This window comes from Lissotriton helveticus, chromosome 3_1 (genome assembly GCF_964261635.1).
Source record: "Lissotriton helveticus chromosome 3_1, aLisHel1.1, whole genome shotgun sequence".
Taxonomy (NCBI): Eukaryota; Metazoa; Chordata; class Amphibia; order Caudata; family Salamandridae; genus Lissotriton; species Lissotriton helveticus.
The window spans coordinates 806,230,452-806,252,861 of record NC_136061.1 but is presented as its reverse complement, the minus strand read 5'-3'; the positions used below and the strand labels follow the sequence as shown (position 1 = coordinate 806,252,861).

Genomic DNA, 22,410 nt, shown 5'->3' with positions numbered 1-22,410 from the left:
ATGATGACCACTATTTGGGTCTGTAAAAAGATCATGTTGAATAAAGGCCAACACATGGAAGGCCTTTACAGATAACCAGTCTCCATGCCAATAAAAACAATATTAGACTTGCAAGGGACCTGGCTGAAGCATTTGAGAAAAGATAGAGTCAATAGTCGTGTAACGACAAAGCACCACAAAGTGGAGGTCTGAGAACAAAAGATCAGTATGAAAAACTGAAGTAACAGATGGAGGTGCAATACATAGAAACACAAGTGTTGAGGGGAGGAAGAAATGTCTTTACAGGAGACAGGACTCATAAAAGTACCAGAATGTATAATCTAAACACAGCAAAAAACCTTTATTATACCATGGCTATGGAGGAGAAAAGACCCCACATCTTCCACAGGAAGAGAAGAGCGAGAGAGAGAAAATCTACAAGCAAAAGGAATCTCCAAATGAGGAATAAGTGATATAACGAACTCCAAGGTTTTGAGCCTCATCAAGGCCTGTGAGGATTGAAAAAACTCTCTGAAAGGATCACCAAACCTCTTTACGACCCAAACCAAAGAAAGCTTGTGGTCAATGAACACATGTTCGAGAAGAAAACTTCAGATGAAAAACTGCCATGAACCCCGAAAAAGGGGCAGAGGGCGACATCTAAAGAACAACCAGTTCATAACTAAGTGTCGGGGTTGGCATCTGAACTGTCATAGAAGTGTTTTCTGTAGGAACAAAGGTACAAGGCGTTGCTCAAAAGCGAATAGCAAATAACAGCATTTACGCAGGGTGGAAGCAGAGTAAAGACAGCAAAGGCGGTGACACAGGAAAGAAATGGTTGAAAGTGTAATCCACCCATTGCCAAAATACAAACAAGATACTCCAACAAGGAACCTTGACAGAAAGTGAAGTGGGAGGAGCCCTTCTTGCCAATGCATAGTGAGGCATTGCACAAAAAGAAGTGCCAATGCCCCGAAAAAGAAACCTAAGAGGGAACACTGCCTAGGCCAGGGGTGGGCAATATCCCGTAGGTCAAGGACTATGCCCCTGTTCTTCTGCATCTGCTAGGGGAGGAAGGATGCCAGATAGAGTGAATACTCCATGGTGATGAGCAATACACACAACAAAACAGGGGAGGGGGCACAGGTGCTAATCAGAAACCCCCTAAACTATCTCACCAAAAGAACATAATTTGAAGTCCCTTAGTACTAATGTGACAGAAACATATGTATGAATGCCTATAAGGCATATAGATGATGTTCCCTGTAGGAAAGGAAACAAGGCAACAGTGCATCCGCACAATGCAAGCAAAATACTTTATATTGAATTAAAACTTGGGTGGAAAAAAAACATCCTCAGAAAAGAAGAACACCTTGAATCAATAGGCGTTGAAGCCCAATATGGCCACAAAGTAATATACATCCCAGATAACGTGGACTATAAACTATTATTGACAGTTTAAGAAGTAATAAAAAATACATGCAGACGCTCATATGTAATGAAATCAAGAAAATCATCCCCCGTACAAGCCTAGTACGGGAGGTATAAGGGAGGCAGACGGTATAGAACCACACAGTTAAGATTCAGTTCTACCCCAACTGTCCCAAAAATATTCTACGGTCGAATCAGCGTGGGCACCAAACAGATGAATACCATGGAAAGGCATGTCTATCAAGGTTAGTTGAAAAGCCTCCGAAAACTCAAAGTCGTCTAGCCAGGCACTACGGCGGGGTGCCACTAAAAAAGCCATGGCTCTCCCAACAGAATCTGTGGAATCTATGCCACATCAAATCATCGATTTAGCCGCTTGTTGGCCATCATGGAGTATCTGGGCAAGATCGTTCCGGGTCTCATCCTGAAGGGGAGCAGGCGTGAGATCGAATCCCACAACACATGAGAAAACCGGCTCAGAACTCAAACGGTTTTAAGTGACTGCAAGGCTGAACTGGTGGCAGAACAAATATGCCTTCTAAAAGTATCAAGACTCCTGGACTACCCGTCCAGAGGGATGTTAGGAAGGGCGCTGAAATCAGGAGAGGCTGTAGCAGCCTGTACCACAAAGCTGCATGGAGTATGCTGCCGGAGTAGGCAGGCCAAGTCCCCAAGTGCAGGACGATGTCTATGTGCTATTGACCAGTCAAGTGGGGAACCTGTAGCGGGCTTACCTCAAGATCCCAAAACAAAATCATATAGGCATTTACTGTAGAGACCCCTGTTTGACCCTAATTAATGGGTCGATGGCCAACTCCACAGAAGGGAGCTGCAGCTGCAGAACCACAGCTGCCCTATTCAGAAGCTCAGCAAAGGTGGAGCTTAGCTCTGTACCGAGGCTAGGAGGAGTAAAGAGGCCAGAGGATGGGGATTAGTCAAGGCCACCAGCTTCACCCAGCTCAGTTAGCCAACCAACCTCCAGAGGAGGCTGGACAGTGTCAGTCATGGGGTGAACAAACCCCATCCCTTTTCCTTCTCCACCAAAAAAACGTTCTCCTGGAGTAAAAACAGTAAAGGGCTCTTCAGAAGATGAAAGAAAAGTATCAGAGGCAAACTGCACCACTGGCACTGCCCCCGATGCTGTCCGGCATTGATGTGGTTGTGCCATTGAGCATTCATGTGGTGACGCCTCGGCATCAGAGAGGAGAGATGAAGCGGTGTCAATCAGCGCCAGCGACATCAATAACGGAACCAGCTGATCAGACACTGGCGTTGCAGGTAGGAATACCGAAGGGTTGTGCACTGGAGCCGACATGGATCCACTAGGGATTCAGAGAGCCTAACTGAAGTTGAGAGAAACCCCACCGACGTGGTGTTAGCCAAGGGTACTCTGACCTCCTTTGGGCTGAAAAGTGCACTAGAGGGAGACGAAGACACAAAGATGGCATGAAGAGAGGAATAGTGCTCCTGCATCTAGTCTACAGTTAGCTTGGCTCCAGGGAATACTGGGAGGCGCGGGGTAGAGTCTCGCCTGACTCTCCAAAAAGAGGACAGGGAGGAGCAGCAGAGATCCTGCGTGTACGCGGCAAAGTCAGGAATGCCCCAACTTTGAACACTCATGTCGCAACTTACCTTTGGATGTCGAGGTCAAAGGACGCCCAAGAGAAGGACTTCTGGAATGGGCTCTCAAGTGTTCCCTAGAGCCAGAACGAGACTGCGAATGATGAGACAAGCGTGCTGCCAAGAGCTTCATGTGGCATTCCAGGCAATGGCTTTCGCCGAACTTGCCAACAGGAGTTGCACTCCTCGGAGTTATGGTGCTAGCCTAGGCACCACATACAAATAATAAAAGGGTCTGTGGCTGACATCTGACCTCCACAACACCCACAAGGTTTAAACAATGAGGCCATTAGAAAAAGACACAGTGTTCCATCAACAAAACGTCGAAAAAGGCCAAAAAAGGGCCCAAGCAACGGCTCACCAGATCAGCATTGGAAGCTCGAAAAAGAAGAAACTGACGTCAGCTCGTCTAAAGAGGGCTTATATATTCAAATTTGTCATTCTATGAGTAAGGAGCACCCTTGAGCTCCAAAACGCGCCAGGAAATATGAGGACAATCGGAATGGAAAATGGCAAGTTTCTGATAATAAATGGTTTTGAAAATCACCCTGCAGCTGAAGTTTGTCCTTGCTTCAGGGCAACTGTTTTTTTTTTATTTAACACGGCAGCCTGGCCGTGAAGGATGGACCACTGTGAAAGTATGGGGCCCAGGAGGCTTAGAATTCTCTGAACCTCGAGGCGCAGGGGAGAAGAATAATGAACCTGGAACTTGAATTCTGAGGCCCACTGGATTAAACCCAGATCAGTTGACTGGGGGTGAGTGCTTGCAATGTTCAACACTCCGTCCATCATCCCCTTTTGACACTAAAGGGGTGAAATTTACTATTTCCACCCCAATCTAACTCAATTGGCGGAAGGTGCTGGACATGAAAGGGGTGATATTTACTATTATCACTGCAATCTAAAACATTGTGTATAAGGTGCTTCAAACTAAGGGCCTGATTCCGAGTATGTCAGTCTTGGGACTGCCGTACCCGCGATGGTGGTCCGACCGTCACAACGAAGGTAGTCTGACTACCCAATTACAAGTGTGGTGGTCAGACTGCCACCAGCCCACAACACCACTTGCACCGCCAGAGTCTTGGATCCTGACTGTGCCGTGGAGGCGAAGACGGCTAGGAATGGTGGTTGTACTGAGGCAGGCACTACCATCGGGATTACAAATTCCCTTGTACCCGGCCTTTTCATGGCGGTAACTTCAACATAAAAAGGATGGCGGAAAGAGAAGGAAGGGTCTCCAAACAGGAGCCCCAGGTGATTTTGCACGGGGGGAGTGCATGGGGCATATGTTGTACCCCCTCTCTCCATGTACCTTTGTGTGTGCACTGTGTGCCATGCACGACCTGGTGCATTGCATACAGTAGAGGGACGTGCAGAAGGCACTGCAGTGGCTTCTGCTGCAGCCCATCTTAATGGCTGAGCTATGCCCCTGAATTGGGACCACCGACATCGGACTGCCGGCTCATCGGTCCACTCGTAATATGGTGATTTGACCACCACAGGCATTGCGGTGTACATCTGAACGCGGCATCGGTGGTCCGGCGTACAGACTACCGATGTCATGATCAGGCTTTAAACATTTTATATACACTATCAATACTCCGTACTCACACTCAGTTTTTGTATCTATAAAATAAACTACAATGTAATTAAAAATCACACTAACGAAAACTAGAAACCTATATAGTCATATTTAAACAGTAACATACAAAATAATCTCTATTACTATTTAATGTTTTTTCGAAAATATTTACTACCATACAAAATGTAAACGATGAAATAAAACATGAAATCATAATCCAAAATTAACAATCAGAAAATAAAAATACATAAAACCAATTTAGAAAAAAATTTATAGTGTTTTTTACAATGACAATATAACTGTAAAATAAAAACACCTTTAAACTATTTTAATTAGAATTTGTTCACAAAAATATACAACTCCAAACTTTCATTTAAAAAAATCCAATCATTTTACTTTATTAAATAATTTTTTAAAATATGTTTAATGTTTATAAATGTTTGTAATTTTAATATAAATTTTAATATTTAAAAGAATAATACTTTTTATAATGTAATATCATTAATATATATTGTGATTAATTATACATTATAATTTACTAAAATCATTAATGTAACTAAATATATTTGCAAATTGTTATAATATTAATTTGCATATAATTAAAGAAATATATATCACAATATCCACTTTTTAAAAGTCTCCCCACCATTGTCAACTAACACTCAATATCCCACTGCTCAAATAAATTATAAATCAATTATGTTAATACATTAATGAAACCTAAAATACAAATTTCAACAATTTTGTAATTAAAATAACTTACTAAAAACAGTTAAAAAAAATAATAAACACAGTACAATAAATTACAAACTCATTAACACAAATGTTATTGCATACAGAGATATTTTACAATGACATTAAAAACAACACTTAAAAGGATATTTTTACCTTTGATATTCCTGTCAACAATATTTTTGACATCCAAATATTATTGACACAATATTTTTGTATCCCAATATTTTTTTTAGCTATTTTGTCCAAACACCACCAGGGTCAAAAAGTGAACTCTGAGAGTTAGTTGGCTACCCATCATGTGCGGTTACAGGGACACAACGAGATTCAAGAGGGCTTTTCCCTAAAGTGCTAATAGCAGCCAGACTTGCATTTGACTTTGTCGTTAGCCTCTGCCTGATACTCTGAAAGCATCTAAGTACCCCACCCTGAGGTTACGGTGGCTTTAGAATTGCACTTGTGTGGGTGTTAGGGTCTTCGAAGAAATGTCAATGTTTTTCTTCAGAAAAGAGGCTGTCGTTTCTGCGTTGGCACTTAGGTTCTGTTCTACCACTTCCACAGACTACCGTTGGTGCTTTGTGCTTTTTGACTTTACTTCTACTTAACATTTTCAAAAACAATTTCTCTGGTTTCCTTTTTTGGAATCTCTGTCATTTTTTTTTTTTCACAACCAATTTTATTGAGCAAATGAGCATTGAGAATGTGGCATCTCCACAACCGAAGAACACCACGACAGTATCAAAACAGCAATTACATAGGCAGCAAATGCTAGAGTAGACTCATAAAATATGCTCACACCACCGCCCCCGACGTTGCCTTCCTCACCGAGACCTGGATGAACGCCTCCTCAGCCCCAGACATCGCCATCGCCATCCCGGAGGGCTACAAGATCATCCGAAGAGACCGCGACAACCAGACTGGAGGAGGCATCGCCATCATCCACAGAGACACCATCCACATCACGACCAACACCGACGACACCCTAACCACCGCTGAACACCTGCACTTCCAGATCCACACCAACCCGAAGACCACCCTCAGAGGCACCCTGATCTACCGACCCCCGGGTCCACGCACACGATTCAGCGAGGACATCGCCGACTTCGTCAGCCCGCACGCTCTCCCCTCCGCCGACTACATCCTCCTGGGGGACCTCAACTTCCACCTGGAGAACAACAGCGACCGCAACACCATCAGCCTGCTCGACAACCTCGCCAACCTCGGACTCAAGCAACTGGTGACCACCCCCACCCACCTCGCCGGACACACACTCGACGCCGTCTTCTCATCCAGCAAAGACGTCACCTTCAGCCACGCAACAGGACTCCACTGGACGGACCACAGCTGCGTCCACTTCACCTTCAGAAGAACGACGATCCACCACCACCAGCAACAGGTCGCCCGAAGAAGCTGGAACAAGATCACAGCCGACCAGCTCACCGCTTCCCTGAGCCAGCACCCTCCCGCAAGCTCAGCGAACCCCAGCCAGGCCGCCGACAACCTCACGAAGTGGATCAACGACTGCGCGGACGAACTCGCCCCTTTGAGAACCCCACCCAGCAGACCCGGCAGCAGAAAAACACCATGGTTCACCGACGAACTCAAGAGCTCCAAGAAGAACTGTCGAGCCCTCGAGAAAGCCTGGAGAAGGGAACCAACGACGGACAACATGACCACCCTCAAGCTCGCCACCCGGAAACACCACCAACTGATCCGCACCACCAAGAAAAATACATACAAGGATCGACTGGACAACAACGCACACAACTGCAAGGAACTCTTCAACATCGTGAAAGAGCTGTCCAACCCCAACGCCGGAAACAATGACATCATCCCGTCGCAAGAACTCTGCAACTCCCTCGCGTCCTACTTCCACAACAAGATCACGGACATACACAACAGCTTCAACGACCAACCAACGCAAGCCACAACCGCAACGACGCCACCCACCACCACCCTCCGCACCTGGACCCCGATCAGCACCGAAGACACCATCCGCACCATGAACTCCATCCATTCCGGATCTCCGACTGACCCCTGCCCTCACCACGTCTTCAACAAAGCCGACGCTGTCCTCGCACCCCACCTGCGGGACATCATCAACACCTCCTTCGACACCGCCACCTTCCCTGAGAGCTGGAAGCACGCCGAACTCAGCGCTCTCCTCAAGAAACCCACAGCAGACCCCGCCGACCTCAAGAACTACCGTCCCATCTCGCTCCTCCCGTTCCCGGCCAAAGTCATCGAGAAGACCGTCAACAAACAGCTGGCCGCCTTCCTCGAGACGAATGGATCCCTCGACCCCTCACAGTCGGGCTTCCGAGCGAACCACAGCACCGAGACCGCCCTCATCGCCGCCACCGATGACCTTCGAACTCTGATGGACAACGGAGAAACAGCGGCCCTCATCCTCCTGGACCTCTCCGCGGCTTTCGACACTGTCTGCCACCGCACCCTAGTACAGCGCCTCAGCAACATCGGAATCCAGGAGAAGGCACTGGAATGGATCACCTCCTTCCTCGACGGAAGAACACAGAGAGTCCGCCTACCACCGTACAAGTCAGAGGCCACCAAAGTCATCTGCGGCGTCCCTCAAGGATCCTCACTGAGCCCCACCCTCTTCAACGTCTACATGAGCCCCCTCGCGACCATCGCACGCCAACACAACCTCAACATAATCTCCTACGCCGACGACACCCAGCTGATCCTCTCCCTGACCAACGACCCCGCCACCGCCAGAGCCAACCTGCACGAAGGGATAAGAGATGTAGCCGAGTGGATGACGACCAGCCGCCTGAAACTGAACTCGGACAAGACGGAGGTCCTCATCCTGGGCTCCTCGCCCTCCGCCTGGGACGACTCCTGGTGGCCCCCCGCCCTGGGCACCGCACCCAAACCGACGGACCACGCACGCAACCTGGGCTTCATCCTGGACTCCTCCCTCTCCATGACCAGACAAGTCAACGCCGTCTCCTCGTCATGCTTCAACATCCTGCGCATGCTACGTAAGATCTTCCGGTGGATCCCCACCGAGACGAGGAAGACGGTCACCCAGGCCCTCGTCACCAGCCGACTGGACTACGGCAACGCCCTCTACGCCGGAACCACTGCCAAACTCCAGAAGAGACTCCAGCGGATCCAGAACGCCTCGGCGAGACTCATCCTCGACATCCCCCGACGCAGCCACATCTCCGGACACCTGAGAGATCTGCACTGGCTCCCGGTCAACAAGAGAATCACCTTCCGTCTCCTCACCCACGCGCACAAAGCCCTACACGACCAAGGCCCGAGCTACCTCAACAACCGGATCAACTTCTACACTCCCAAGCGCCTCCTCAGATCAACCAACCACGCCCTCGCCGCCGTCCCCCGCATCCGAAGAGCGACAACAGGAGGAAGATCCTTCTCCTACCTGGCCGCCAAGACCTGGAACTCACTCCCGACCGACCTGCGCCTGACCCAGGACCACCTCTCCTTCAGGAAGAAGCTCAAGACCTGGCTGTTCGAGCAGTAATGGCACCCCCCCCCACCCAGCGCCTTGAGACCCTACGGGTGAGTAGTGCGCTCTACAAATGACCTGATTGATTGATTGATTGATTGATTGCTCAGTATAGAAACACCCCAGTGACCCACCCTAACCCACAACTCCACCCCCCCAACCCCGGCCACCCCCCAACCCCCCCCACCACACGTGCATAGAAAACAATAAAGAAAAGCAAGTAGGTGCAGCGCCACCAGGGCAATGCTACTTCGGGCCAACAGTGTCACTGTGATCAAATGTCCTCCTCTCGCTCCGCTGGGGGGTCCAGGGATAGACCACGATAGTCAGCCCAACGCTTCCAAATTTTGAAGTGCTTGTGAGGACAGCCCCGCGCTTCAAAGACCGGCCTCTCCAGACCCATGAAGTAATCTAGCCCCGCCTTCCAAGCAGAAAGGGGGGGCGGCCCTCACCGCTTTCCATGCCCGGGCCAGGTCTCGCTTGGCCACAACCAGCCCCAATAGCAGCAAATGGCGCTTATATATGTTACCCCCAATCCCTTCCATGATGTGCAGTAGGCCCAACCGGTGGGTACGAGGAAGGTCCCAGCCCAGCACCTCAGCCAGGCAACTCCACACACCCCTCCAGAACCCAGTCAGCCGGCCACACGTCCACACAGTATGCATTAAGGACCCAGGCACCGACCCACAGCGCAAGCATTCCGGGGATGCAATCAAACCAGCTTTCCACAATCGTTCACGTGTATAGTATGCCCGATGCAGGTATTTGAATTGAATGAGCCGGAGCCGGATAGCAATGGCAGTTCCACGTGGGGACTCAAGCGCCTCCCTCCAATCGTCTTCATCGAGGGGACCCACGTCCACCTCCCACGCCTCCCGAAGAGAGTGCAGGGTGGAGGAGCAGTGGACAACAAGTGTCTGGTATATCTTGGAGACCTTTCTGTCCCCCAAGTCTCCCATAAACACCTTAGCCTCGACCGGGCTAAACTCTGGCAAGGAGTCGAGACCGGCGATGCTCAGGGCGAGGGCATGGAGCAGCTGAAGGTAGCGGAAGAATTGGGACTGAGGCATCTGGAATTCCGTGCGGAGCTCCACGAAGGATTTGAGGGTGGTGCCAGACACGACCTGGCCCAGTTGTGTAACCCCTATGGCCTCCCAACCCTCAAAGCCGGCCAGAGCCGCCAGCTCTGGGAGCAGACCATTATGCCAAAGCGGCGTCTCAGCCGTCAACTTGCCCCACCATCCCATGCGGCGCAAGGATTGTCGCCACACGGCAAAGACCACCCTTGTGACCGAGGGTAACCCACGACGCAGGCGAGCCGAATACAGGATGGTGTGGAGCGTATGATCACCCATGAGTGACCGTTCCAGGGCGTAGGCCGGATCGCTTCTATCGCCATACCACCACTCATTAAGAACAAGTAGCTGGGAAGCCTGGTAGTAGGAGAGGAGGTCCGAGGTGGCCAGGCCGCCACAGTATGTGGACAGAAAACACGTCTTCAGTGCTACTCTGGCCGCACCCCCATCCCACAGGAAGCGACCCAACACCGAGTTAACCTGACGGAACCACTCCAGGCCGATGGGGTATGGGAAATTCTGGAGCTGGTACAGTAGACGCGGAAGCGCCACCATCTTGAAGATGGCCGATCTACCAAAGATAGTGAGCGGCATCCTGGACCAAGTTTTGACATCAGCCTGTACCCGTTCCCACACCGGCAGGACTCCACGCGCCCAGGCCACAACCCGCGACTCCGATAGGAAAACGCCCAAGTACTTTAGGCCTCCCGTCGCCACTCGCAACTCCGCAGCCCAGGGGTCGGCAACCACTCCGCCGCCCAGCACCCACAGGGTCGATTTGTTAAGGTTGAGACGGAGGCCCGATGCCTCGCCGAACGCACGCATAATCTCTAGGACCCTGGGGCCCGAGCGTTGCAGGTCGGTGAGAAAGAAGAGGACGTCATCCGCATACAGCGCAATTCTGTCCGCCAGGTCCCCATTCCAGACAAAGCCACACAATCGGGCATCCACTCGTACCCGCGACGCCAGGGGCTCCATGGCAAGGGCAAACAGATACGGGGACAGAGGGCAGCCCTGCCGAGTGCCACGTCCTATATGGAAACGCCCAGAGGTAGCTCCGGCCACACGGACCGAGGCCGTCACGTTAGTGTAGAGGAGACGGACATACGACAGGAAAACCGGCCCCAGGTTGAGGCGGGCCAGGAGGGCAAACAGATAATCCCAACTCACAGAATCAAAGGCCCTGTCCATATCCGCCAAGAAGAGTGCCGCCTGCTCATCGCTAGCACCCATAGCATCCACTGCCGCTTGCGGGAATCTCTGTCATTTTGATGTCATTTTATTTGATTTTACTATAAAAAAAATCTTTTATTGCCTGTTTTAACTTTTTTACCCGTTTTGGTATCGTAAAAATACTCTACACATTGGCCATAGCTTCCAGGGTGTAGAGATCAGGGTAACTTAGTGTCTTTAAGGGTTCAACCTGACATGGTTTAATTATTCCTTGCAGTGGGCAGTCTCTCCACCCAAATAATAATCCAGTTTCATACAGTATGCCAGGGATGTAACAGTTGCACTTACAAGCACTGTGCACATTCACAGAGAGCTGCTCTGAGCTCTGTGCCTGGCACACTTCCTTTTGCCCTATGTCATTCTTAAACAAGCACAGAACAGAGTGGAGGAATTTGCTATACATTTGATTGAAATACCCTCTATTTGCACTAAAGAACTTGTACTCCACTGCTCACAATGTCCTATATGAGCCATGGAATACACATTTACATCCCCACCCATGGGAGCCTACTATGATGGAGCAGTAGTGGAATGCTTTCAAGATGATACTTCTTTACAACCAAATCATCTTTATCACAGGATTCTCAGAACTGTATTGTATCCAAACATAACAATGATGTGGTGTGGAAAGGGAGTCATTGGGACAGTACAGCTATTGTTTACATCACATATATTAGAACAAGTATGAATATTTGCAGTTTGAGGTAAAGTGATCCATTCAAGATCACACAATTTTGTTCAAAGACGAAAGCCTGAATGAAGAAATAGGTCTCCGAAATGGCAGGTAACCTACTTACCAGAAACCAAAATATGAGAAAGGGTCCCAGGGGAATTAGTATTTATAGACCTGCTTGTATCTTGTCCCCCAACTGAACAATACAAAAACACACAAGAGATACCAAGGGTCTTATGAAAATTACATTATAGTCGGTACCTATTTGTGGTATACGGACTCAAAAATACCAAGAGGTTATCCAAGAGGTGACATAGGAGAGAGAAATGAGTGATCAAAACAAAAGAAAGAATACCCATCAGCCCACCCATTGGCGGAACTTCATCATCTGTTTTTTTTTTTTAGAAAGATGGTATCCGCTAGACACCTCCTCAGAGAGTTTCTTGAGGATTGCTAGTGTCGGATCATCAGATAAGACCATCAACCAGAAGATGAGATTTTTTAGGCTGAAGGGGCAAGTTGCAGTGCTCAGAAAATGTGAAGAGTATAAACAAATATAGTGGTGATATAAAAATGCCTGTTTTGATGTCTTAAGAAAGCTTTAATAGGTGCGACCATCAAGACGGCATGTTTAAAAACAGAGTGAAAATAGTATGTAAAAAATTACTATTCATCAAAGATTTCAGTTGGTCGACATGTTTCAGCCCCCACGGGTTTTTAACAGGACCTATGATGTACACTACTGCAACACTTACCACAAGACGTGATAATCAGTGTAGATTATTTAGACCTACCAGTTGTGGAGTAGTCTCATATCTTAATTTCAAAACCTCTCCTATGAAAAAGGAACAAAAAGGATATACACAAAACAGAGCAAGTGTCAAAATGAAAGAAACGCATCTGATGTGTTATGCTGGATGTATCCACATTTGTATAATCCACTCACCCATCAATGTAGGGGGGAACGACCTCACCTCGCCTGGCGCTCGCTCAGGACAAAGAGGCCACGCACTGGATAAAGATAAAAATATATAAAACGTTGTATGTGACATGTATACATTTAAGCCAACGTGTACTGAATACAGTGGCTATGTAACTCAAGAATCAGAATAGAAACAAAAAGGCAGAAACACAGGTCCTTGGTAACCGTGACAAGAGGGCTCTATATGTGTGACATATTCCTACATGCTTACCTAGTAATGACATTTTAAGCGAAACAATGAGCAAGTGTTACATCAAACACCTCTCTAAGTCAATTACCTATGAGTAAATGTTCAAGGCGAGGTGTGTCCAACAGTGAATTCTAAAAATATATGAAGATATATAAAGAATCTGCAAGGTAGCACCTCCCTTAGATATGAACTAACTTATATCTAGAAAATGACCAAAAGCTAAACCAGCAGCACCACTTAACGCAGCTCTCACTCACCTTTCCGTCGTTACCTCGGTCTGGCATCTGAGCCGAGGGGAAGGTGGTAAGGCTGTGTAGAGCTGCGGGTTAAAACTACCTTAGGCGGACTAGATGGAGAGCTCCCTACAGAGTCAGCCATGTAGTGATTGGCTCTTCATTGACACCATGACGCTAAAGTGGAAATGCCGTCATGTTAAACGGAAGAAGACCAGTAGCAGCACGGCTGTTCTGAGTAGGCAGACCCAAGCGGTATAGGACCCTATGAGAGCCAGTGTATGAGGTAACACCGCTCAAACTCAGAGAAGTGCTCCGATTGGTAGATAGCACAAACCGGAAACTTGGGGCCGGAAGAAAAACAGTCTGGCGGCCCTCCGTAACGTTGTAAACTAAGAAAAGACCTGAGGCGGACCAACAAGGAAACTCCACAATTTGGTATTCTAGTACGCTGGTTGGTTGTACTCAAATTCCGGAAACGCATCTACACCGGAGAATGAATTGACCGGAAAGTAAACAGGGCGAGAAGAACACACTGTCTCGTGTATTACCCCGCTCGTACTTGTGGACGTGCTCGGATCATGAAAACCTATAGTTTCTAAATAAAGTGCGCTGATTAATAGAAATCACAAACCGGACAGGCACAACAATAGGAGAGTGCACAAACCGGAAAGCAAATAGGGAGTAGGACTGGTATGTCCAACAACGGGGAGCCGATAAAAAACCGGCATTATGTAAATAGTTTGACACAATGTGGTGTGTTGGTTTCTAAGAATCATTTCTTAATACCTATTATCCTGTTTTTACATTATAACACACACCGGGCATGTTAAATTGAGTGAAAAATGACTTAGCCAACATTCTATGTGTGTTCTGATGTGCAGGCTTCAAGGGCCGTAGAAATGAATTTATTACCCTCTGAAGTTAAATGGGGGTTAAATGATGACATACCGTGGTTACAGCTATAACAACTTACCCGTATCACTCTGACTAGCCATTAGTGCCAGTCATTTGGTGCCATATGTGTATGCAACAGACAACGAGCGATAATCTCTTTCACTCTTAAAGTCAACATCTACACAGACTGTTCTTAGTGATTGCGGTTTTGGCTGTCCATACTTAACATGAACCATTAGGTTTAATAACTAACCCCCTAAAGAACTTCAGATGGTAATAAATTCATTTCTACGGCCCTTGAAGCCTGCACATCAGAACACACATAGAATGTTGGCTAAGTCATTTTTCATTCAATTTAACATGCCCGGTGTGTGTTATAATGTAAAAACAGGATAATAGGTATTAAGAAATGATTCTTAGAAACCAACACACCACATTGTGTCAAACTATTTACATAATGCCGGTTTTTTATCGGCTCCCCGGTGTTGGACATACCAGTCCTACTCCCTATTCGCTTTCCGGTTTGTGCACTCTCCTATTGTTGTCCCTGTCCGGTTTGTGGTTTCAATTAATCAGCGCACTTTATTTAGAAACTATAGGTTTTCATGATCCGAGCACGTCCACAAGTACGAGCGGGGTAATACACGAGACAGTGTGTTCTTCTCGCCCTGTTTACTTTCCGGTCAATTCATTCTCCGGTGTAGATGCGTTTCCGGTATTTGAGTACAACCAACCAGCGTACTAGAATACCAAATTGTGGAGTTTCCTTGTTGGTCCGCCTCAGGTCTTTTCTTAGTTTACAACGTTACGGAGGGCCGCCAGACTGTTTTTCTTCCGGCCCCAAGTTTCCGGTTTGTGCTATCTACCAATCGGAGCACATCTCTGAGTTTGAGCGGTGTTACCTCATACACCGGCTCTCATAGGGTCCTATAACGCTTGGGTCTGCCTACTCAGAACAGCCGTGCTGCTACTGGTCTTCTTCCGTTTAACATGATGGCATTTCCACTTTAGCGTCATGGTGTCAATGAAGAGCCGATCACTACATGGCTGACTCTGTAGGGAGCTCTCTATCTGGTCCGCCTAAGGTAGTTTTAACCCGCAGCTCTACACAGCCTCACCACCTTCCCCTCGGCTCAGATGCCAGACCGAGGTAACGACGGAAAGGTGAGTGAGAGCTGCGTTAAGTGGTGCTGCTGGTTTAGCTTTTGGTCATTTTCTAGATATACGTTAGTTCATATCTAAGGGAGGTGCTACCTTGCAGATTCTTTATATATCTTCATATATTTTTAGAATTCACTGTTGGACACACCTCGCCTTGAACATTTACTCATAGGTAATTGACTTAGAGAGGTGTTTGATGTAACACTTGCTCATTGTTTCGCTTAAAATGTAATTACTAGGTAAGCATGTAGGAATATGTCACACATATAGAGCCCTCTTGTCACGGTTACCAAGGACCTGTGTTTCTGCCTTTTTGTTTCTATTCTGATTCTTGAGTTACATAGCCACTGTATTCAGTACACGTTGGCTTAAATGTATACATGTCACATACAACTTTTTATATATTTTTACCTTTATCCAGTGCATGGCCTCTTTGTCCTGAGCGAGCGCCAGGCGAGGTGAGGTCGTTCCCCCCTACATTGATGGGTGAGTGGATCATACAAATGTGGATACATCCAGCATAATACATCAGATGCGTTTCTTTAATTTTGACACTTGCTCTGTTTTGTGTATATCCTTTTTGTTCCTTTTTCATAGGAGAGGTTTTGAAATTAAGATATGAGACTACTCCACAACTGGTAGGTCTACATAATCTACACTGATTATCACGTCTTGTGGTAAGTGTTGCAGTAGTGTACATCATAGGTCCTGATGAAAGCCCGTGGGGGCTGAAACATGTCGACCAACTGAAATCTTTGATGAATAGTAATTTTTTACATACTATTTTCACTCTGTTTTTAAACATGCCGTCTTGATGGTCGCACCTATTAAAGCTTTCTTAAGACATCAAAACAGGCATTTTTATATCACCACTATATTTGTTTATACTCTTCACATTTTCTGAGCACTGCAACTTGCCCCTTCAGCCTAAAAAATCTCATCTTCTGGTTGATGGTCTTATCTGATGATCCGACACTAGCAATCCTCAAGAAACTCTCTGAGGAGGTGTCTAGCGGATACCATCTTTCTAAAAAAAAAACAGATGATGAAGTTCCCCCAATGGGTGGGCTGATGGGTATTCTTTCTTTTGTTTTGATCACTCATTTCTCTCTCCTATGTCACCTCTTGGATAACCTCTTGGTATTTTTGAGTCCGTATACCACAAATAGGTACCGACTATAATGTAATTTTCATAAGACCCTTGGTATCTCTCGTAGGTAACCTACTTAGCCACTTGATGAAATCTTCCAAGAACAGGATGCTAAAAGCTCCTTTATCTCATTTTAACACTTCTTCAAAACTACTACTAAAAACATTCTAGAATTTAAACGACCTCACCATTAAGTTACAAGTCTGAAGCACAGGTAGTTTTCTTTAAATTTTATGCCTCAACTTTCATCAACAGTAATTAAATTAGCTTAAATTTGCCCACACATTTTCAAACCTACAATATATAAGTTCTCATTTAAAAATAAGTATAGTGATTCATACAAAAAGTCGTCTTGGATGTTCCCATTGAAGGTCCCACAAAGTCCGACAGTATCATCTTTCCAGTGTCCATCAACCCGAAGATAGATCCTCAGGCCTTCCCTGTCGTACTGTATTTGTAGTCCAGATTGTGTTTTTACTTGCATGAATATGGAGGACAATTGCCTGATTTCAAACAAATCTGTCAAAATGGAAATAATTAGAATTAGTGTGAGGTATTTACCAATATACTCTGGTTATAAAATAATTTACTAATCTAAATTCAAATGTTTTCTTCTTGATATTGAGGTGTGAAATAGTTGAAAACATTGATTGTGAAATTCAAATAACATTTCGGTTTTGTACTAAAATGCTTTTAAAATATACAATATTACCAAATATATTTGTAGCAAACTTGTGTACTATATTTTCCTATTATTCCACCAATATCACATTTGAACTTCTGAAATACGATTTTAAATATTATATGATAATCATGAACCTGTATGCAAAGAATCAAAATGCAAGAGCTATTAGTCTATGTATGCTACAATGTTAGGTTTACCTTTGGGAAGACTCCCTATCAGTTTCACCCTCTTTTCTGAAAAAGGCATTACAAAGTGCTATGTATACTTATTTTCGTATTGATGGAGCCTATCCACTTGAACTATCTACTCCAGTTCCTGTGGTAAACCCTAGTTTCTTTGATTGTCTTGAGGTTAGCTACCAAGGCACATATTGCTAAAGCCTTTCATCAAAGTTGTCTGAGTTGGAGAAGTTTTATTGGAGAATATTTATTTTATATAACTTGCTTTATTAATTATTTTTGTATCGCTTTAGTGCATCACTGGAGATGCTTTAGAAAACTTTCAGGATGAGGTCCTTTGGGCGAGGGTAAAAAAATAAATGATCAGCAGACAAATGAATTAAGAGGAATATATAATATATGGCATCTGTAGTTTCAGCTGCAGTATAGATCAAATCTTTGCAGAAGAGATGTGTCTTCTGGGACTTCTTCATTCTGGATACTTGCTTTCAGTCTAAAAATGAAGCAAGTTCCAGAGGGAGGGCCCTTGAATATGGATTGATCTACCACCAAAACTAAGTCTATTTTGGTCTGCTTAACCTAGGCATGTGGTCAGTTAGTATAGTGCCAGGGCATTGGGAAGGTAGGACGGTGCTTGACCATGAAGGTAAGACTCCAAGTAGATTTCCCTCTGGTTGTATTTCCTGAATAATATTAGCAAAAATACAGTCTGATAGACATATAGGGCCCATTTTAGATATCGTGCGGAAAGCCAGTCTGTCGGAGGCTTTCCGCCCAACATCCAGGGTTCTGCTCAGATCGCTGTATTATGATGACAGCGGTTGAAGGGAAACCCGCTTAGGGATTCAGCTCCTCTTTCGACAGGCTCACAAAGCTCTGCCATCGGGATGTCAGTTTCCGACAGCTTTTCCATATCGGCCTTTCTGACATGGAAAGGTTGATGGAAAGTGACGTTTGGGGCCCCTGAGAGTGCCCCCACCCCTCTGGCCCTCTGCTATGAGGTCTGGGGGGCATCTATGGTGCACACCTAAACATCCCTGCTCTGTGTGGCAGGCAGCACATGGTGCCTGCTACGTGGTGCAGGGATGTTTACAAACATCAATTTTTCAACGGAAGCTTGTGCTGCTGGACTTTTCCGCTTGCCGCACAAGCTTCCATTGAAAAATGGATGTTTGCGACCACCCAATGGGAGGTCGCATCCTAATCCTGCAGTCTGAAGTGCCGACCTAAGGTCAGGCGGTTCCAAACCACAAAGGTGTTGTCCGCTTGAGATCATAATAAGGCCTATAATGTCTTAAATATTATTTACAAATCCTTGTTCTATTGGGTGTGGACTTTCAATTAATCACAAAAATTAGGTAATGTTGTTATGATAAAAAATCTCATACCCTACACTTCATTAGTTGCAAATGTTATATGTCAATGTACTGCAGGTAGAGAACAGAATGTACCCCTCTTTGGAGTTAGAGTTTATAGAATGGCCACTGTATAGTGTGTTTCAATAATCAATACTGGAGCCCATATCCAGTACTAGATTAATATTTTGGGAAAGATGCAACAGGTACTGGATAGCTCATATAAAAAGTGGATGGTAAAACAAGATTTGTGAGGCATTGGACACCTGTAGAATCATTGACATGTTAGCATCAAGACCATCCAAATTGCAAACATTTTGAGATTGTAATGTGAGTATGCCCATGTATTTAAACCAGTTGAAAGAGAGAAAGAGTTGCTAGATGCTCTTAACTAATTTGAGTGGTGTTAAGATGGGTACTCTTTCACAAATGTGAGTGATTTTCCATCCACCCTATTACAAATGTATTGCGTGCTAATGCACTTGTAAGAAGATAGAGGGAATATCCGTCTCATTTGTGATAATGTAACCATTTGCTCAAGTGTAATTCAAGCTATGATACACTAGTGCTGCATCTAGAGTTGAATGCAGATAAAGCATTCTAAAACTTGCCAGCCATCAACCGGTTGAGTGGAGGCCTTGTTATGAATTTGGGTGGCATCTCTGCAAATTTCCATAAATTGTGCAAAGAAAAAAAGGATTCATCTTGCAAACATCTGCTTGCACTTTACACCTCCCCAGCTTTGTCAGGCAATCATATTTTGTTAATGATTCTCTTAGATGTGCGTATTCATATTCAACCACACCTTTTCCAGAACTTGTAGTTGGTATATTTTCTATTATAGTAATATCTTAATACAGAGAAGTATACCTTATTTGTGGTCTTAGTGGCTGATAATGACTACAGCAGTCCAATGGACCACCGTAGCCATGGTGGCTGTGCAGGCAGTGCCGCACCAGCGGTCCAACCTCCCTATTACGAGTTGGACGGTCGGACTGCCATAGGACCGCTGCTACCACCAGGGAACCTCTATCCCTGGCAGTCTTGTCGTGGTCTGAGTCCCGCAATATGCTGACATTGCCACTGCAATTCAAGATAGCCTGGCTGATGAGGATTATGAATCCGAAACCGGTACCAGGATGCTTGTTTCCGGTCAAGGGAAGACATGGCTTGGCAGTTCGGGCTGGACTGTTCCCATAAGGCACAGGGTCAGACTGATTTGCATATAACCATGTCTGAACTGGGGTGGCTGAGTGAACTAAAGAATGGTGATGGATTAAACCCAGATCAGTTGACTGGGGGTGAGTGTTTGATTTGTTCAAACGCTCCGTCCGTCATCCCCTTTTGTATCTCTTTGTTCGCCCTAAGTGTGGCAGGGTATACTCAGACGTGAGTCCCTTGTTCACTTGGCCACTGGATTCAAGATAGCCTGGCTGATGAGGATTATGAATCCGAAACCGGTCCCAGGATGCTTGTTTCCGGTCCAGGGAAGACATGGCTTGGCAGTTCGGGCTGGACTGTTCCCATAAGGCACAGGGTCAGACTGATTTGCATATAGCCATGTCTGAACTGGGGTGGCTGAGTGAACTAAAGAATGGTGATGGATTAAACCCAGATCAGTTGACTGGGGGTGAGTGTTTGATTTGTTCAAACGCTCCGTCCATCATCCCCTTTTGTATCGCTTTGTTCGCCCTAAGTGTGGCAGGGTATACTCAGACGTGAGTCCCTTGTTCACTTGGCCACTGGATTCAAGATAGCCTGGCTGATGAGGATTATGAATCCAAAACCGGTCCCAGGATGCTTGTTTCCAGTCCAGGGAAGACATGGCTTGGCAGTTCGGGCTGGACTGTTCCCATAAGGCACAGGGTCAGACTGATTTGCATAAAGCCATGTCTGAACTGGGGTGGCTGAGTGAACTAAAGAATGGTGATGGATTAAACCCAGATCAGTTGACTGGGGGTGAGTGTTTGATTTGTTCAAACGCTCCGTCCATCATCCCCTTTTGTATCGCTTTGTTCGCCCTAAGTGTGGCAGGGTATACTCAGACGTGAGTCCCTTGTTCACTTGGCCACTGGATTCAAGATAGCCTGGCTGATGAGGATTATGAATCCGAAACCGGTCCTAGGATGCTTGTTTCCGGTCCAGGGAAGACATGGCTTGGCAGTTCGGGCTGGACTGTTCCCATAAGGCACAGGGTCAGACTGATTTGCATATAGCCATATCTGAACTGGGGTGGCTGAGTGAACTAAAGAATGGTGATGGATTAAACCCAGATCAGTTGACTGGGGGTGAGTGTTTGATTTGTTCAAACGCTCCGTCCATCATCCCCTTTTGTATGACATTGCCACTGCGGCACCACCAAGCATATTACGAGTTTCCTCATCTCCTCAGTTTTCATGGCGGTTAACCTGCTATGAAAACTGTGGCAGTGAGGAAACTAAGGTGCTTCAGGGCCATTGGAATGCATGCAGGGGGGCACATGGTGTGCCCCCCTGTCTGCATGCACACCCGGTTGCTGCACTGCATGGACTGCATTGACGTTCGCATTGTACTGCCTGCCGGACCGGAAGACAACTCCTACTCAGGCGGGTGGTGTCAGTCAGTACAACTTTGGCAGTGTGGCAGCAAGGCACTGGCGTGGCGGCCTGCTGGCACACCGCCAAAGTGATAATCAGGCCCTTAATATTTTTCCTCCTGGGAGAGTCTTGGACAATTGTCAAGGTTTAAAATTCTCTCTGAAGCCTCAGAGAAGGATGCATTGGCCCAACCCACTTTCACCACAGACCTCAATGGGTTTGCTTCTTTTGTCAAGCACAACTGACTGTCTTGGAAAAAGTGCCCCAGTTCACAATGTTACTACTAGTGACACATCATTTCACATAAAGATCTTTTGTATTACACCTCACTTTTCTGAAAGGACAAAAGGATAAATTGCCAATGCCCCTAGCCTCAATGAAGTTCATCTGAAAAATAACGTTCCATAAAAGGACTTTCAGCTGACTATGAAATTCTGCTTGTTAACATTACTTAACAAGCCCTCTATGGTTTGGCTATTAGGGTGTATACTTGAAAATGAAAACATAATAAAGATTAGAACGGAATCTCCCTCTGTTCTTCCCATGTAAAAGTCTGATGTAGCTTCAATAATGGCAAGTCAGGCAGTCAATCAATCTTTCAATCAATCATATCATTTGTAGAGCGCACTACTTACCCGTGAGGGTCTCAAGGCACTGGGAGAAGAAGGGGGGGTGTTGTTACTGTTTGAAAAGCCAGGTCTTGAGGAGTCTTCTGAAGGCCAGTAGGTCTTGGGTCTGCCGTAGTTGGGTCGTGAGGGTTTTCCAGGTATCAAGGCAAGGTAGGAGAAAGATCTGCCGCCGGCAGTCGTTATTTGGATGCGGGGGACTGTGTCGAGGGCGAGGCCGGTGGAGCGGAGCTGGCGGGAGGGGGTGTAGAAGCTGAGTCATTTGTTGAGGTATGCTGGTCTGGTGTTGTGGAGTGCTCTGTGTGCGTGGATGAGGAGCTTGAAGGTTATCCTGTTGTTGACGGGGAGCCAGTGCAGGTCTCTCAGGTGGGGTGTAATGTGGCTATGGTGGGGGGTGTCGAGGATCAGACGAGCAGAAGTGTTCTGGATGCGTTGCAGCCGTCTCAGGAGTTTGGCCAAAGTTCATGCGTAGAGGGCGTTTCCATAGTCTAACTTGCTGGTGACGAGGGCTTAGGTGACTGTTCTTCTCATTTCGGTGGGGATCCACTTGA

At 46.3% G+C, this 22,410-nt stretch overlaps 1 protein-coding gene across 1 annotated transcript in view; it reads right to left on the bottom strand.

Annotated features, from left to right (window-relative positions):
- Positions 1–22,410, bottom strand: part of OTOG (otogelin) — a 1,048,712-nt gene that overhangs the window by 708,656 nt on the left and 317,646 nt on the right. The window contains exon 14 of the mRNA XM_078682941.1: positions 16,780–16,957. Within this exon, the coding sequence (XP_078539067.1) occupies positions 16,780–16,957 (178 nt within the window). The remainder of the gene's footprint in view (positions 1–16,779; positions 16,958–22,410) is intronic.